This window comes from Gopherus evgoodei, chromosome 1, assembly GCF_007399415.2.
Source record: "Gopherus evgoodei ecotype Sinaloan lineage chromosome 1, rGopEvg1_v1.p, whole genome shotgun sequence".
Classification (NCBI taxonomy): Eukaryota; Metazoa; Chordata; order Testudines; family Testudinidae; genus Gopherus; species Gopherus evgoodei.
The window spans coordinates 58,197,101-58,215,849 of record NC_044322.1 but is presented as its reverse complement, the minus strand read 5'-3'; the positions used below and the strand labels follow the sequence as shown (position 1 = coordinate 58,215,849).

Below are 18,749 nucleotides of genomic sequence, written 5' to 3'. Positions count from 1 at the left end.
CCCCACAAGTTATACCTCTAATGCAGTGGTTCTCAACCAGGGAAGGCCACAAGCAGGCTTCAGGGGTGGCCACCAAAGAGGGGCAGCTTTAGACTCACTAGAGCCCAGAGCGGAAAGTCAAAGCCCCATGACATGGGTCTCAAGCCTGGAGCCCTATCACTACGGGCTGAAGTCGAAGCCTGAACAATGTAGCTTTGTGAGGACTCCCTGTGTGGTGGAGCCCCAGGCAATTGCCCTGTTTGCTACGCTCTAATGCCGGCCCTGGCTTTTATACCCAGAAAAACAGCTGTTGTGGCACATGAGGGCCATGGAGTTTTATAGCATGTTCAGGGGGCCTCAGGAAGAAAAAGGTTGAGAATGCCTGCTCTAGTGGACAGCTGTTTGTATCTTTTCTGGTAGAGAAGAGATGGCAGACCTCAGTATTGGCTAGATAGATACTAGATACACGACAGCCCTGAGTAGTGGGCATGTGTAGGAGGAAATAGGGCAAAATAGGAGGAAGGGTACTTGTGAGACAAGGCCCATTTTCCCCCATTCCCCTCTCCCCAAATGTTCGTCCCCTCTGGGCCCATCTCCATACTTTTGACTTTGCTGCTGTTCCCTTCCCCCATGGTGTCCCTAGCCTCTCTTTGCCAGAAGCTGGGAATGGGTGATGGGATGGATCACTTGATGATTACCTGTTCTGTTCATTCCCTCTGCGTCCTACTGGCATTGGCCACTGTCAGAAGACAAGATACTGGGCTAGATGGACCTTTGGTCTGACCCAGTATGGCCTTTCTTATGTTATGTTCATGTTTTCATCCTGGTCTCCCCCCGACAATTTGTATCCCAATGTTGGCCAGCGAGCAAACTCTGAGGGCATGTGAGGGCAAAATTAGGGCACCACCTACAAGGCTGTTACCGAGTCAGCTGAAGGGGAAGATAGCTCTGACCCCAGGCGCTCTCCACCAATCCCTACTCCCGCTGCCGCAGGACTCGTCCACGCTGGGCTAGGCGTTAGAACGCTCGCTCCACCCCGCCCTCTCAAACCACCAATCAGCGCTTGGAAGCTCCCTCCCGCAGAACCTGGTCTGTAGCGGCGTTCCGTGAATGGAACGCTGAGCCAGAACCTTGGGGCGATGCGTGACTCGTGCCCGGACAGCTCCCTGCTCTGCACAGTGCAAGCAGGATGCGCGTTCGCAGTCAGGGGGAAGCGGAGGCTGCAGGCAGCCCTGGTAGTTGCCGCCTGTGTTTAGGCAGCAGGGGGACCGGAAGGGTAGGAGGAAGCTGGAGAGGGTTTCCTGAGATGAGAGATTACTTCCGTCCATCTATCCTGCCAGCCGCCCTCTCCTCAGTCTGCAGCCGGCTGGGGGTACTGAGGAACCAGCACTGGGTCTCGGGGCAGAAGCAGCCACGGTTGCTGCAAGTCAGGGGAGTGTTCTTCAAGGGGGTGTTCTGTTGGCTCGTCACAAACCAGACCCAGAAGCCTCCGGAATTTCTGAGCTCCCTAAATCTCCACCCCAGAGCGATGGTGGCCAAACAGCGGATCCGGATGGCTAACGAAAAGCACAGCAAAAACATCACACAGAGAGGGAACGTAGCCAAAACCCTGGTAAGGTGACATGGGAGGAGGAGGCAGAGGGGATTGCGAGGAGGCAAAGCTTCTGTCTGCCCAATCCTCGGCTCAACACGTAGGGAGGTGTGGGAATCGTGAGCTAAAGGGTTAACAGGCTACCCGAGCCCCGGGGTGGGGAGCAGAGGATGATACTTCTTCTCGTGCTGCTGACGGGAGTAAACCTTCCAGCCTAGCTAGGGCTGTAGAACAATCAGATGGTTAAATCAGGGGCTCCTGTCCCAAGCTGAGGCAGAATGGAGGAAATGCCACACCTCGATGACTGAAAGTGTCAGTGGCTCATGGAAAACACCGGGCAAGGAAGAGACTGACACACACCTTCCATCTAAACACACAGAAGAAGGGGGAGTCTGTAACACAAAGAAAAATACATGCACACGCCAGCCACTTGAGAAGAGAAAATGCAGCACACACAACACATCCATCCCCATGTAGGGGGACTAACATGCAACAATATCCAGCAGGACAGGCTGCTGCAACATTAAAGCTGTTGGAAGTGCACACGCATGGAGGTGTGCTCTCAAAGGGATCTAGCTCTCTAACAGGGACAGCACCAGTGGGAGTTACTGTGTTTTATTTCCCGTGGCATCTGTTTTTTAAGAGATTAAAACGTAACAGTTTATTTGACTTTATAATTGTAAAATATGTTTTCGTAGGTGAACATCTTTTAGGCCTCTGAACTTCTTTTTTCTTTTCTATTTTATATGAATGAGCTGTTTGACTAGTTGGTCTTTATGGCTTTGTCTTGATGAGGAAAAGTAATTGAGTTTAGATCAGTTTAATACAGGTTAGCTAAGTGCAACCTAAACTTGACCACTTTTCCTAGTCAATGCGGAGAATATGTTAATACAAAAGAGGTAACTCGGATGGGATCCCATTTAATCTTTTAGGGCTCACTTCTGCCCTCAGGTACACTGGGAATAAAATGGAGCCCTTACTGAGCTGGCAGCTCAGCTGGGACAACAGCCCTCACACTTGATGAGGCAATAGCCTTCCAGCTTACGAAATCTTGCTTATTATTTGAAATAAAGGTGGCACTTATGCTCCCTCCAGTTGTAAACACTGAGCTAGAAAATCAAAGAGCGTAACTGTGCACAGATGTGTGCATTTTGTTATTAGCAGTGGACTGGGCTGAGCCACTGACATTTCAGCTGCTTAAATTCAGAGTGTGAAAAAGTGCTCTTAGAAAGCTGGTTAATGGGAGAGATTTTCATTTGAACTCTAGCTCCCCTTTCCTCAAAGTTGTTTAGAGCTCTTGCTATTCTAATTCCACCCACAAAACCTTGAGTGTTTATTAATAGCTCACTATCCTTTCAGAATTCCCCTCCACACCAAGAGTGAACTGTTTCAAAGGGAAGCCTGTTACTATAATGTCAGGGAACTGCTGGAAATTCATAGTTGGGATTTTTGCTTTGCCAAGAAGCTCTCGACACATAGGGCTTGTTTACACCTGGAAATGTAAACTGTAAGGCTGTAACGGCGTCACTGTGGGACTTAGTGAAGATGCTACCTGTGCCGACGGGAGAACTTCTCCCATTGGCGTAGGTACTCCACCTCCCCGAGAAACGGTAGCTATGTCAATGGGAGTAGCCCTCTGTCAACATAGCACTCACTGTCTACACCAGGGGTTAGGTTGGTATAACTGTGTTGCTCAGAGGTGCAGATTTTCTACACCTTTGAGCATTGTAGTTATACTAAAAGTCTGATTTAGGCTTGGTCTATGCTAATCTCCTAAAACTCCCCCATCCTAGGATCCTGAGTGATTGAGCCTAGAAAATGGGATTTCTGTTCAATTAGATTTGGCTGTAATCTAGCGTTAACCTGGGTGAATCACCTTAAAGGTGACCTGAAATGCTCTTTTAAAAATACATTAAAACTGCTGATGTTTTCAAATCCTTAACAGAATAGATCGAGTTATTTAAAAAAAAAATAAATGCATTTTAAATTAAAATGTTTTAAGTTTGATTTTAAAATGTCTTTGTTTTTTCTTTACCACAAGTCACATGACTGCTTTTCTCTATTGTTCCTACCACTCACTGATGCGTGAAGCAGCTCCTCTGAATGAAGTGTCTGTGACTAACAACAGACCTTATCTCGGGTGAAACAAATTGTCTGTGACTTTCTTTTATTATTTCGATGCCTCTCCTGTTCCTGCTCATACGGAGCACTTAGGGTTTGATCCTGTGCCCCATTCAAGTCAATGGAAAAAAATCCCACTGATGAATGATGGAGAATTAAGCCTTTATGTAGCACTTTTCGCCCAGAGATTTTGAAGTGCTTTAAAAAGCATTATTAGCACTGTTTAAATAGATGGGGGAAAGAAAGACACAGAGAGGTGGTATGACACACCCAGGTTAAGAGGGCAGTTCAGTAGAAGAACCAGGGATACAACCGAAGTCTTCTGATGTTCAGTCTGGTGCCCTATCCACTGGATAATGCTACCTTCCTCTTTTCTATCATCCCTTTGTTTTTTCTCCTCTCACTCTTCTTTATGACCTTTTTGCTATCCTTTCCCTTCCTTCTCTCTTTCCCCTCCCCCTTCTCCCTCCCAATCTGCTTACTAGCTTCTCTCCTCTCACCCCATCTTTTGCCATCCTCCTTCCATTGGCCACTCTTCTGCCATCATCCTCCACTCACTTGGCACTTCTTCCACGCAGCACTTATAGAATTAGATAGTAGCACCAGCTCTAGCTTTCTAAAAATCAAGCTGTTTGGATCAGGACTGCAGATCCATTATTATTCATATTTGTAGCATAGTACCCCCTAGGGGCATCAACCAAGACCAGGGTCCCTTTGAGCTAGGCACTGTAGAAACACATAGTAATAGACAGTCCTTGTGCCAAAATGCTTACAGTCTAAACAGACAACGGTTGGGAGAAAGCAAGTATTATTGTTGCCATTTTGCAGATGGGGAACTAAGGCACAGTGAAATTAAGTGACTTACCCAAAGTCACACAAGAGGTCAGTGTCAGAGCTTGGAATTGAAGCAGATCTCCAGGGACCGCAAGCATCATACAACCATCCTTCCTATATCCACAATTCCACAGCTTGAACCCAGATATGACTGTCAATTCCTCCTTTACTTGCCTGCCCAGTCCTGATCTTAGTGCTGTGGGAATCCTCTACTTCCATTGATTATGTCCATAGTATCTCATGTCATCATATAACCATCTGCTCATGTCTTGGTTGGTAAGAAGCTTCTAAGTCCACCTATCCATCTCTTCCCTCTGTGTAGTCCTTGAAATCTTAACATGTCTGTATTTATTCTTAGTTATGAAAGCCTCTATCTAGTGCTCTAGGCTCCAAACAATAATCATACATCAAAACAGAAGTCAGTAGTTCAAAATGTTCATAGAAGACCATCAACTTCTTCCTTCCTTCCTCTCTCCTTCCAAGTGACCTATTAGAACTTTCAGTCACGCGTCCTTAAAATAAACTGACTAGAGTTCCGACTGGTATCAGGGGGTAGCCGTGTTAGTCTGTATCCACAAAAACAACAAGGAGTCTGGTGGCACCTTAAAGACTAACAGATTTATTTGGGCATAAGCTTTCGTGGGTAAAAAACCTGCTTCTTCAGATGCAGTTAAACAGGTCCGACTGTTTATCAAATGTATATTTAATTTAAGGATATTTTTGGCACATGCTGACCAAAATAAAATAAAAAATGAGTGTCCTTTGATATTGTTTTTAACAATTTCCTCTCCTAGTGGATGGTAATTGGCTGTAGGATATATGTTTTGTTCTAAAGTGACAACTCAGTCAGGGAATATAATTATTTTTCAAGCATCCCGCATCTATTAGATATCTCAGAAAATACCTAAGAACATGTTTTCTGTCTCAAAGAGCTTAAAATACAGATACAACAAGGGAGACTACTGAAGAGCCCAACTGTGGGAGGGGAGAGGACAGAAATGGATAAGCAAACATTAAGGAATAAAACTCACTTTACCTTTCGCTAGAGAAATTCAAGATGACTGATCTGCAGAGAATCTGTGAGAGGCATTATTCTATTTAAAGGGAGGGGGGAAGATTTCAATATTGTTGAATTTAGCTGTCTGATCTATTGTAAATACAATTACCCTCTATTACCCTTCTGTTACCCTGTTGTGCTTCAGTTTTTCCTTTCAGCTTCTTAGCATTCCTGTGAAGCAGTTATGACAATGGAGTAAACTGTTTTACGTTAGACCTTTTGAGTATTTCAGTGTTTGAGGTTTGAAGCTGAAACCACGCCAGTTCTTTATCTTGATTTTCTGCATCTATTTTTAAATGAGCTACCAAGACAATTGGTTAAACTGGTAACAAACTGAAATCTTCTTTTCCCCCCACATTTTAGAGGCCCCAAGAGGAGAAATATCCTGTAGGACCATGGCTACTGGCACTGTTTGTTTTTGTTGTCTGTGGATCAGGTATGAACACACCACTGAGAATAGATAAAGAAGGGGCGGGGGAGGGAGTTGAGCTGACAGTAGAAAAGCATTTAAGAGCCTGATGCAGCTCCCACTGAAGTCAGTGGCATGGTTCCCATTTACTTTAATAAAAGTGAGATCAGACCCTAAAAGTTTGTGGACAAAATTCTGACCTAGGACGCATGCACACAACTTCCGCTGCAAGCAATGGGAACCTCTGTGTGTGTATTTATGAATAGAATTTGATGCTTAGCTTATAGTGCGGCTCTGGATCTGTTCCAGAGAAACTTACATGAGCATTTAGGAAAAGTTTCTGGAGATTGCAAGTGGTTTAATATAGTTTTCCTCTCAAATCTTAAGCAATGAGTGATAATTATATAGTCTTGTTCAGAACAAATGCATCCTAAGTGGAAAGCTTTTTCCACTTTCAGTCTAAAACTGGAGTTTCATTTCTATGTGGGACTGGATGGCTCAGGATCCATGTCCTATTCATTTTTCTTTCTAGGCTGCAGGTTTGAACCTGAACTGGGATGGTAATAGTGTTACCATGTGATGAATGTGAAATATGTTCAATGGCTCAAACAAAACGAGTTCTTTGTAGCAGTCCAGTTCCTAGCAGACAGGTGGTCAAATCACAAATTCTGCATTAGTTTGGCTGCAGGTGGCACACTTATTGGTGAGTCAGAAAAGAGGTCACTGAATGGGAGAGATTTAACTACCTTCCAGAGCCGAGTTAAGACTCAGTAGCATGCGGGAACATATGATTTCACTTCCTTTGCTTTTGTACCCAGAGGAGTTTCTTTACCCAGGTTGTCAATCTAAGATCTTTCACAAGAATTGACGTGTGTTTTATAGTAATTTTTTTAAGAGCCCCAATATGGATCAGGTCATAGGTAGACCCACCCTGGAGTAATGATTAGTCCATTGGTATTGCTCTGTTCATAGAGCTGCCCATTGATATTGCATTGCTTTCAGAAATGCAGTGCGGCGACCTTTGCATTGATGTCTGACTTACTGAATGCTATTTCTGAGAACTTTCTGTTCCTATTTTTTCACCTAGTCTTAAAGCAGGATTTCAACTCTCCGCAAAAACAAATGGTAGTTATGGTAAATCCACCACAGCCCATTGCAGCTAGATGTGTTCTTCTGATGCCTCATTCCTTATGCACTCAAATCTCTCCCTCCCACCAAAGTCAGCTGAGAGTTTTTGGTGAATGAGGGTTGTCCCTGTAGTTATGTATTGCAAAAGCTAACAATCATGTAGAACATAGCATTAGACTGCTGCAAACTCTCAGGCCTTCAGCTAGCTTGCAGCTCCCAGCTCCATTACATGTCTTTGGTGTCCTGTGAACTTTCATGTTTATTTATTCTCTTACATGGCCTCTAACAAACAATAAAGACGATGATGCTTTTTGGACACATCAGTTGTGATGTCAATGTCTCAAGAAATTATAGTTCCTTCCATGACAAGATATCAAGTGGTTTCAAACATGCTCTGGCAGCAAGAAAGAAAGAGCAGGGTCAAAGCGCAGGGGAGGGCACCAAAGAATCCCAATCAGGGCTCCAATGTACTGGGCAGTCAGTGATGGCCAAACAGCCCACATGCAGCCCCTGCCCCAGACCTCACAACAACAAGAACTCTAAGAAAAGTGACAAAAGAGTGATTTAAAAAAAAATGTAATCGAAAATAAGTCAATAAAACAAAATCAGAATGTTAGTTTTATTTTCAAAAAATAAGTATGTTAAACAGCTGAACATGGGAAATGCAGAGAAGATAAATAAATATGCTGGTGATAAATGACAGAGAGTACATCCAGTTGATTGCTAAGTAAGAACATTTTGTGATCTGGAATCCAACCTTGCATTCTTTACTCATGCTAACGAATCACTGACTGAAATGGGAGTTTTGCCTGAGTGAGAACCACTGAACTGGTTTCATTATCTGAAGAGACATCATAATAATGTGGCGTAGATGTTTATCTTTGTCATTTTTAGAGCTTAGTCAGACTTTAGTCTTCAGTAATGTACTTGCTATAGCTATGTTTGTTCTTTCAGTAGTGAATCCATTAGACAAATGCCTCCTTTTTCCACAAACATTTTCAGGGCTGTTCTTCTGGGCTTTTACAATTGCACACAGCTTTTGCTGTAACCCTTTTAATTATTATTTGCTTTGTGGGCCCCATCCCCAGGGTGCCAGGCACTGTACAACCATGTAACAACCAACATGGTACCTGCCCTCATTGCACATCTCTTTGCACTGTGCAAACCAAAGGCCAGATTGGGCCACTGGATAAAGTACATGCATGGCTACCATTCCATTTGCAATGTGGACCTCAGTTTTGAGAGGGTGCCATTTTGGAAAAGGTTTTTTAGGGTTATTGCTGCATGAGGAAGGGAATTCCTAGTTCCTGCAAATGTCTTATCCACTATCCAGTCACCTCCATTGGTAGCCTCCACCCAATGGCTGTTACTGTTGAGAACTTTTTCTTAATGTCTAACCTGACCTTTTTTCCTTCCTTAGCTTCAGGCCATTGCTCCTTATCTACCATCTTCTGAGAATGGAATAATTCCCTTTCTTCATTTCTGTTATTACCTTGAAGGTATTTATAAACTGTGATCATGTTTTCTCCCAGCCCTCCCCTAGTCTTCTCTTTTCTAGACCATGCCCATTTAGTTCCCCCTCTCTCTCCCCGTAGGTTATAAACCCGATCCTTGTGTCCTTTGTGTTGTGTTTGTATATACTTCTGAAATGTTGAGGATTGGAAAGAAACACAATATTTCAGGTCTGCTACATGGTCTGGCCCTATTATCTCTCTAGTTTATACACATGAAGCCTATTTATGTATCTGAGAGCAGCAATGGTTTCTGTTCCATTTGCTTGTTTTGCAGGGGTGTTACACTTGAACCTAATATTTTGCTTGCTCTCTTACTATCGCCCCTTGCTCTTTGACAGACATCCTGTTTCCCAGATAGCTGTCGTCCAGTCTGTATCAGTGCTGCTTACTTCCTGTTCCTGGGCGTATGGCTTTCGTATTTGATTTCATCTCATTGCATGCAGCCCACTCTACAAAATGACTCTTATCCTTCTGTGTAACTGGCTCATCCTGCAAAGTTGAGATTGTCAACAGTTTGAGCACGGTTTAATTTACATCTTCCTTTAGATTACTAGTTAATGTATTAAATAATCTGGGTCCTAGTATGTGCCTGTGACACCACGTATAGAGAACTCGCCATTTACAATATCTTTGCTCCTCAGATCGTCAGTCAATTTCTAATCCTCAATTTGGTATTTGTATCTTCTTGGTATTAGTCACTATAGTAGAATTAAAATATATTGGTATAAGAAAAATCTTATTAAGATGAAGGTCCAAGACACCCAAAAGCTGAGGTACTATTTTCAGCTCTGCCATTGATTCACTGTCTGAACTTGGGCAACTCATTTAACCTTACTGTGCCTATGTTCACTCATCTGTATAAAGGACATAATGCTCACCACTCGGAGGCAATGTGAGGTAACATTAATTAAGGATTGCAAAGGGCTTTGAGACCCTAGAATGAAAGTAGCCACGTGAGCATGAAGTCTTATTGTTCTCTGGTTTCCAAGGCCAGCTGAGATTCTAATGTCGTGATACAGGATCTGGACATCACTGGGGGATGTAAATGAATTTACCTGAACTGCAGTTGTTTGGTAAATCCATCCATTTATTAACTAAGTCAGTAAAGAGGGCACAGAAAGGTAATTGTGTGGAGTTATCTATTTTAACAAACCCATGCTGGTGTAGAGATGTCTTTCTCCCAAATGTTTACATTGACTCTTATTTTGAATGTTCAGAGAGTTTGCCTAGCTAATTGTCAAGCTGATTGATCAGTGCATATTCTTCTTGTTACTTCCTACTCCCTTTGCCCTTTTAACAGGCACCTCTCCTGACCTACAGCATTTACTGAAGAGACTGAGAGCTTGCAAGATTTCCTTTGCAACTTCTTTTAGGATCTTCAGGGGCATTCTGTCCATGGTTATAGATACGATTTGCTCCATCCGGCACTCTAGCACCAACTCTTTGTTACTCTTTGCTCCTGGCATCTCCAGCAATTGTCTAATAATTTCCCTGAATCCTAAAGGATGTTGTCCCATAACGAGTTGAAAACTGAGCACCCATAGTTAGTTATTCCAGTCAAGATAAATAAAGCTTTCCAGCTAGGTTAGAGAGCTGACTTGTTTTCACTGGTCCTCCCCTCTCTCCTTTTGACCCCTCACTTTTCTGATTGTATTTCTAGATTCTTTATTCCTTGCGACCAATTCTCTTCCTCCCTAGAGCTAACACAATTTCATTTTGCTGCTTTGTTCCTTTTATGCTCCTCTGTGGCTAGCTTGGACTTACTGATCTCGCCCTCCTTTTCGTTTCCTAGACATACTTCCTTCAGTTTCACGTCGTCCTGTGTCCAGCTCTTCAGCCCAGAGGGGGTTTGTATGTTTGTCTTTCCTCTACCCTGCTGCCTTTTCTGACTGCAACTCATTTTATTCTGCCAACTTCCTTATTTCTGCAAGGTTTGCAGCATGAACATGTAGTGGAAGGTTTCGGCCTTTTAGAGTTGGGGATTGAATCCAGCAAGGTGCTGAGTATCTTCAAATCCCTTTGAAGTCCCCTGACTAGCCACACAATTGCAAATGCCACCGTTGGTCTCCCAACACAAAGCAGTCGCACTGTCACAATGTCAGAGCACCGAGGCCCTCAGAACCATTTTATTGCCCCTGCTTCATGCTTGCTAAGCCATCCTTGTGTTTTTAATACTTGAGATGCTGCTGTGCAACCAATAGAACTTACTCTGCTTATTAATAATCCTTTGGATCTGTTAGTTACTAACAGGCCTCCTTTCTGGGCACTAATGTCCATGTTGAATATTGTCTCCTTTTAGTGCCTTCCTTTCTGTCTCCCCCCATTTCTCCTACTCAGCCATACACTCACTGGCAGTTATTCTCTCAGCTCTGCTCTCCTCCCATTAAGTTATTAACTTCTCAGAGTCTAGACTCCTCACTTCCTTTCTCTCTCCCTCTTTGAACTTCCTCAGCAACTGCACTGTCTTCCTGTTCCTCGCTGCACTTTGGAGTCAGATGTTATTAAACAGATTCACTCACTGGTTTACAGGCAGAGCTGGATGCTCCGTGGAGTTTGGTTTTTATAGACCCTATTGCAAAAATAGTAGCTTTCTACAGTACAATAGGTCAGGCAAACTAGGCCCAACAGGTGACAGAAGCAGGTGATTTTCACTAGTTTTGCTGCTCCATAGCCTAATAGACTTGTGATTCCATTTAGTGTAAATTGCAAGAGGCTTAACTGGCTGGACTGCAGGGCAAATCCTGTTCGATTGAGGAATCCTGTTTATTTAAACAAGAAAAATAAACCTCAGAGAAGTGAATTATAAAAGCAGGTACAGAACAAAATACGAAACAAACAAAATCATGTATTAAAAACATCTACAAAATCAAAACCACAAACCCAAAGAACCGCCAGAGGCTCCATGAAATCCTCTGTGGACTTTGCTATTGCTATTGATTTTCCACTGAAGGTGCTCAGATAACACAGTGATAAGCGGCAGTAAAAAGCTCTATGATAGACAGATAAGAGAGTTCCAGGGCCAGATCCTCAGCTGTTAGAATTTGGCATCACTTCCTTGACTTACTTACACCAGCAGAACATCTGTCCCCTGAAGTTGGCCATTATTTTAAGTATTACCGTTTTAAAAAAAAAAAAAGGGTTTGGCCTTACATCCAAAATGAAGGCCCGACTCTGCAAATGCTTGTAGAGGGAGTCCTTAACCATGCAGTACGTCTGTAAACTGGCTGGAAACGTGCTTCCCAGGGTGGATAGATAGACATCTGCTAGTGCAGCTCAAGTTAGCACACTAAAAATAGCAGTGTGGCTGTGGTGGCAGCTTGGGCTACTTGCCCAGCCCCTTGGGTACTTACATGGGTGGCTGGCCGGGGCCGCCTCCTGTGCTGCTGTGGCCACACTGCTATTTATAGCGTACTAGCTCAAGCAGAGCGAACGCGTGTCTGGCTAGCCCTGCTGGGAAGCACCCTCCCAGCTACTACGTAGCCATGCCCTCGTTGACTTTAGTGGAACTTCTCAAGTGTCTGCAGGACGAGGTTAGAGACTCTGGCATAGATTACTGCAGCTCAGCAATCAAAGTGATGCTTCCTGATCTTATGCCTTTTACCTTCTTAAGTTTTCCAAACATGCATCTCAAAGCTCCAAAAGGGCAACAGACGAGGGAGCTCTATGAAAATACATTTCCAGGGCACGTGTCTTTTCATGGGACGTGCTCAGCATCTGCAGCTGCGTCAGCACAGCCTGACTTCTGCACTTGTGCTCACTGGTTCCAGCAGACGGATGCCATTCCAGAGCTGGGGGATTAGGAGGCAGTGATGGTACAGATGAAGAGAACTTATGTCATGTTTATATAATTAAGAACTAAGGCTCGATCCTGCAGCCTTTCAACATATTTAACGTCCCATGAAATCAGCGGGAGTTTTGCTTGCATGAGGTCTGCAGAATCAAGTCCTTAGTAATTCATGTATTACCTGTACTAGAGAACAGGAAATACAGTTACTCAATGCTTGGGTCCTTTTCTCTGTGGAGGTATAGTACCAGTTTGTGTCGTCAGTTTTGATACCAATAGAGATTTCTGTTTCAACCGTGATGGCACAATCGGCCTCATAAGGATGGCCATACTGGGTCAGACCAAAGGTCCATCTAGCCCAGTATCCTGTCTTCCGACACCGGCCAATGCCAGGTGCCTCATTTGCATTTGGCCAGTTCTGATGAACTGTCCCATTTTGAAGACTCTTATCTTCTGATTTGAGATTTGCATCCCTAACGGCTAGTAAACAGTAGTCAGCACTGCGCTTGTTTGTGGACTGCAAACACAGGCCCCAGTCCTGTGAGTCTTTGTGGGCAGACACATGTACAGTGGGGCTCTGCATGGGTCCACTGAAACTGATCTGTTTGCAGGCTTGAGATGACAGTGCCCCATCCGGGAAAACCTTACTCCCCAAAATCATCCCATCAGCTTCCATGCAGCTCCTCACATGAGTGCATTTTTGCAGGATCGAGCCCACAGTACAGAATAATATAGGAGTTTAGATGGCCCAACCCTACAAATCAGCTTTAGCAATAATTAAAGTAGGCCAGATTTGTGAGAGGTTGTATTCCTGTTACTGGTCCACCTACTTATAAGGAGTTGTTTCATAAACAGCCCTGTAACAAGAAGTGATTGTTCCCAAGAAAGAGACCCACCAACTTGTTAAGTGTACGCAGCTGTGCCTGGCAGCGCTGCTGCACACACTCTAGTCGAAGGGGTCTAATCCCTCATCAGCGCCGGAGGATTTACGCATGGTACTCCCATTAGCATTCCTAGACGGTACCTGCATAATCCTTTTTGCATCAGTGTGGGGAGTAGGCCCCTACTCAAAAAAAAAAAGAAAAAAAAAAGTCCACCGATAGAAGCACTTGCTAGATAACATCTAATCATGCATGTGAGAACAGGAGCCATTCAGCTGTTTAAAGCAACAGTATCAGAGTACAGGATTGAATTTCAGGAAAGTTAACCAGCATTTGAACAGCCTCTCTTTTTGCCTTGTTTCAGCTGTCTTTCAGATCATTCAGAGTATAAGGATGGGCATGTGAGGAGCTGCGTAGATTTGACATTGCCTTTATCATCCAACATGGTGGACCAGATACAATTTTAGCCTGACATAAATGTGAAGCGCTCTTATCTGAGAGTACCTGTGTGTTTCCTCTTGAATGGGGCAGACCAAATTACCTGTTGACCTGTCATATCGGTTGCGTATGTGTTTTAACTGCCACAGCAGAAAAGGACATTTTGCTTTTCTATTGACTTAATGAGTTAACCACATTGGTTAGCTGTCAGTGCTGTTCAGTTGATTTCTTTCTTCTTTTACTTAATGTATTTATGTGTGATCATGTCAGTGCCTGTTTATCTACTCTGTACATTGTAATTGTTTTATGCTGGAACTTTGTTTTTATTACAAATAAATATTCATGTTCAACTTGACTACATTTGTTCCATTTTTTCCAAACATATGGCAGTATAGACAGCCTTCCCCCTTACCACACACACTAGTGGCCAAACCTTGAGGTCCTTACTCAGGCAAATCCCTCACTAGATTTGATTTCCACCTGTGTGAGGGCAAATCAGGAGTTGCTAGAGTTACATTATTTGGCGTTGCAACTGTTTTACGCTGGTGTGAGATGAGAAATCAGGCCTACTGCAAGGTCTGCCTGAGTAAGAACTAATTAAAAACTCAGTTAGGACATTGGGAATAGTTACGTTATAGCCATTTAGGAATTATGTTTTCACAACAGGATGGTTTCAGGATTTTCCTTTGATTACCAATCCTCTGAAAGCTGTTTGCAAAGAATAGCCTTCCCTTCCCAAAGCATCAGGAGTGACTCAAGAGGAGATGTAGAGGAAAAGGTTGGTGTCCTGAGGTTCTTTCACATCCCTTTATTTTGGAAAGTCCTTTCTGAACTTCCAAACATGTTTAATAAAGTGATGATTGTTCTGTAGATGCTAAATGTCCATCTTAAAGAAACTTCTTCCTAGTGTTACACACCAGGACAGGGAAAGATCTTTTCCCAACCTGGTGGGGGAGAGAGAGGATTTGCGTATGCACAAGTGGCAGTTAGGTGACTAATCACAACTGACTTAGACTGCTAACTACCATTTGTGCCTTTGAAAATCCCCCCCCCCCCCCCCAAACGCTAAATTGGGATTTCAAAGAGGCCTAAAGTAGGTAGCATCCAACTCCCTTAAACATCTTTGCAAATCTGAGCCTCTAATTATGGTCTCAAAATGTAGTTTTTAAGAGAGGATATAGGAGAGAAAAGCCAAGACCCTTCTCAACTTTGATCAAGGGCCTGAACCATCACTGTGCTCCTCTTTTTATTCGTTTCAAAAACTGTTGGAGACTGAAAGTAAATTATCTTTGCCTGGATGGGTGGGAATAATATTAGAAGCATATTTCCCTTTGCTATCTCTCCCAGCCCCTCTTTATAATCCTACCCACAAAGGAGCAGCTACAGTCACTACCTGTACTCTAGGCATGCAGTCTCCAAGATGGCAATGCTGGTCTGTAATTATCTACTCTCAATTGCTATGGGCAGAATACATTTCTTTTCCCTTCCCCCCAGCTGAATATTGCTCCCAACCCCAACTAACATGAAGTGCTGTGGGGTCTCACCTGTTGTGTCACTGCATAGAGTTATCCAGTAAGGGATGGATTTGCAAAGGCACAAAGGGGAGTTAGGCATCCAACTCCCACAGGAAGTCAATGGGTGCCTTTGAAAAATCTGTCCTTAAGCTATCAAAAACAACAACAACCCCAGTTATTTTAAAAGGTTAGGAACAATTGTCAGCTCCTAACTCCATTTTTAGGCACTCGGTAGAAGTGGCCTGATTTCCAAGGCTGCTGAGCACACCATGTTGTAATTGTATAAACAGAATAGCACCTAGAGATCAGGGCTCCTTTGTGCACTGTGCTGTACAAACATATAGGAAGAGAGAGTACCTGCCAAGAAAAGGTTACAATCTAAATAGGCAAGAGAGATAATTAGTGGAAGAAGAAACAGATACAGAAAAGTGAAGATGACTTGCTCAGGGTCACACAGCTGATTATTCCTGGTTCTGCCATTAATAATAGAATATAGCACCTAGCTCTTACATAACGTGTGTCATCTGTAGATTCCAAAGCACTTTACAAAGGAGGTCACAGTATCACTACCCTCATTTTACAGCTGGGGAAACTGAGGCACAGAGAGGCAAAGTAACTTCCCCAAGGTCTCCCAGCAGGGCAGTGGTAGTGTCCAGACCCTCTCCATTCCATTCAACCCACATCCCAGTCCAGACCCTCTCCACTCAACCATACTATAGCTCCCATTGACTTCCACAAGATTTGTGGGTACTTAACTCTTCTGAATGTTAAGCCACTTGTAGCCAGCTGCCTAAAAATGGATGATAAAAATCAAAATTTAGCACCCAGGTTTGAAAGTTTTGTCCTAGTTTTCTGCCTCACAAAGTTTTTCTTCAAGGCATTTTCAAATCAGTGTTTCCTGTCCTGACCAAAGAGCAAAAGACCCTCCCTCCTATCCCCTCTCCCTCTCCACTGGTCCCATTCCTAAATAAATTGATTCCTCTATGTTTTATAAGATTAACTGGTCAAGAGTTGAATGACCTGCATGTATGTTTTTGCCCTATTTGCCCGAATGCAAACTTAACACACACAGTAAAGCTTTCAGCTGCATGAGAACATAAACAGAGCAACTATCATAGGCAGAGAACAATGTGTGCCTAGCAGCTTGCCCAATTTGGGTTCAGCGATGCTGCACAAAAGGCGGTGGGTGCCTTCACTAACCATGTAGAGGCAGCTAGAGCTATCAATTACTGGCACCAGGATGTTTACAAGGCCCACCCATCTACTTCCTGTTCCAGAATGTTCTGCATCTGCAAGCAGCGCACTGCAGCTCACAACTCTCCAAATTTTCATCCTCTTTCTGATTCTGAACTATCCCCTTTTTATCTGATTTCACCTTGCTGTCCTTTCCCGCACATGGCACAGTGCTTTGACTTTACCTGAGCACTGCATGCCAGGTGGCCATGCTCAGTATCATGGAGTAGAATAAACAGAAGGCCTGTTCTGCTCCTAAGGCAAGGCTCATCTTTCCTCCTGGACAGAAAGGAGGATTTACTATTCCTAGTCCCAAGGAAGAACAGCTAAATCAGGAAAGATGGATTATCTGTGATGGCCACAGTATGTGGGCAGGAGAATGTTTCCACTCCAGCATGTTCAGGGCTCATAGGTTTCCAGCTCAGTACAGATACTAAATGAAAGGTTTCAGAAAGTACCAGGAAACTTGGAGGCAACTAAAAGATTAACGTGTGCTGCCTGGTGCCTGATTCTGGTCTTGCAAGTCACTTGCCAAGACTCCATTTAACTTGCTCTCACAGTAGTTGTGATCTAGGAAAAGGGGCATGGCAAGACTCTGAGTAACTGTCAGTTAGGGATCAATAATCCAAAGAGACAGTGGCTCACTGATTACATTGTAATTTGAGTTTGCAGAGATCTCAGGGCATAGGACTCACCTCATACTGACCAAAGTGACAACAAGAGAAAGAAAATGGTGGCATAGTCTTAGGGCTTGTCTGTGCTGAGGGTGTTTGCACCAATATAGCTACACATCAGCACAAATTCATACTGCAATGGTTTAGCTCAGGCTGATTTCAAACCACATTAGTGCAAGCCCATGGTGCCGCACTTCTAGGCTGGAGCATTTGGTCAGTTTTAGTACTCATTCTATAAGCAGGTTCCAAGTGTCATGCAAGATCTAGTTGAAAGAGTAGGAATCTTTCCAGAAGACCATCTTGCTATTTGTAGCCTATCGCCCATGTTATCGAAAGAAGAAACCCCACAGACAGCATAGCATGGTAGATAAAAACAAAAAGTACTTGATGATGCCTACAAAATAAAAACACTTTGTGCCTCTCCAAGAAACCAAGTGTGAACTCAATAAGATCTGTTATTTTGCAGGTGGTGAAGTTCTCAGTCTCAGCTACCAAGATTGGCAAAGCTGCCACCAGACTGTTTCCATGCTTTCACAAGGCATTTTAAACTGGACCCACCAGCATCCATGTGCAACAGCATCCTTAGGCAAAAGGCACTCCGCAGTGAGGTAACCTCATAATTCCTGTCTTCCCCGTTCTCCCTCTTCTGACACTTCCCAGCCTAACTCTTCACTTAACTGCTGACTGCTTCCCATCTGTTAAGAATGATTGGACCCAGATGCAAGAAAGAGGTCACTTACTCTTTTCTCTAAGACTTTGGGACAGCCGATCCTTTTGCCCGTACAGGAATGGCTTTCCAGTCTGTATGTCATTGTGGACCATTGTCTGCTTAAGAGAGGATTTAGTCTGTGGTGAACTTGTGCTTTTTATATATAACATGGAACATTTAGGAATTTGAAGAGGCAGCCAAGTTTATTCCAGATAAGTCATTTCAGCCAACGTAATAAATATTTTAATATACGCTAAGTCATTACTGACTGAGGATGTCAAAATGTTCAGTGATTTAGACTAGGATTTTTTTAACAGGCTCAAAAGTGCATTTGTTTTAGGGTTGGTCAAAAGTTTTGCAAATGGAAAATTGGGGTTTCAATAATTTTTTTGAAAAGTGAAATGAACAATGTCTGCTTTCTGCAGAAAATTTCAAATATTTATTTAAAAAAAATTTCATTTTGGCTATGCTGCCATATGCCTCATGGGAGTTGTAGTTCAGGTGCCTCATTCCCCCAATATCATTTGTACCTGAGAGGTGTCGCCAAGACTGTCTCTCTCTCGATGCACCATGGCCCAGGACTCCTAGGATGCACTGCCTCCCCTCACCAAGGTGAGAGACTACGGTGCATCATTGGAGATGTAGTCCAATGAGGGAGTCTGACCTATAGAGAAGAATGGGAGTATGAGGCACCTCAGGAGTATTTCCAAATCAAAATATTTGTGGTTTTTGGCTGAAATATTTCACTTTTTGAAATTTTCTGAAAAGTCAGAGTTTTCTGTCGAAACCTCCCCTCCAATCATGCCTCCCCCCCCATACCATTTTCTGACCAAGTCTAAATTAGTAGCTCATAAGTTAAATGAGTTTACAGGTATTGGTCTAG

The 18,749-nt window shown here is 43.5% G+C and overlaps 1 protein-coding gene across 2 annotated transcripts; it reads left to right on the top strand.

Annotated features, from left to right (window-relative positions):
• Positions 1-1,090: 1,090 nt before the first annotated feature.
• SERP2 (stress associated endoplasmic reticulum protein family member 2) lies at positions 1,091-14,056 on the top strand. 2 transcript variants are annotated; one of them, XM_030551229.1, is made up of 4 exons: positions 1,091-1,591; positions 5,946-6,018; positions 8,540-8,618; positions 13,663-14,056. In XM_030551229.1, the coding sequence occupies exons 1-3, from the start codon at positions 1,169-1,171 to the stop codon at positions 8,572-8,574; spliced, it is 531 nt and encodes a 176-aa protein (XP_030407089.1). In that variant the 5' UTR covers positions 1,091-1,168; the 3' UTR covers positions 8,575-8,618; positions 13,663-14,056. The 2 variants fall into 2 exon arrangements, with proteins under 2 accessions (XP_030407089.1, XP_030407081.1); XM_030551221.1 differs by lacking the exon at positions 8,540-8,618.
• The last annotated feature ends 4,693 nt before the right edge of the window (positions 14,057-18,749 follow it).

What these genes read in the sequence shown, in the direction of transcription:
- SERP2 (XM_030551221.1), top strand. Translation starts at nt 1,169, where the DNA reads ATGCGCGTTCGCAGTCAGGGGGAAGCGGAGGCTGCAGGCAGCCCTGGT. An exon ending in GGAACGTAGCCAAAACCCTG is followed by an intron (nt 1,592 to 5,945) that starts GTAAGGTGACAT and finishes CCCACATTTTAG; the next exon opens with AGGCCCCAAGAGGAGAAATA. An exon ending in TTTTGTTGTCTGTGGATCAG is followed by an intron (nt 6,019 to 13,662) that starts GTATGAACACAC and finishes GCCTTGTTTCAG; the next exon opens with CTGTCTTTCAGATCATTCAG.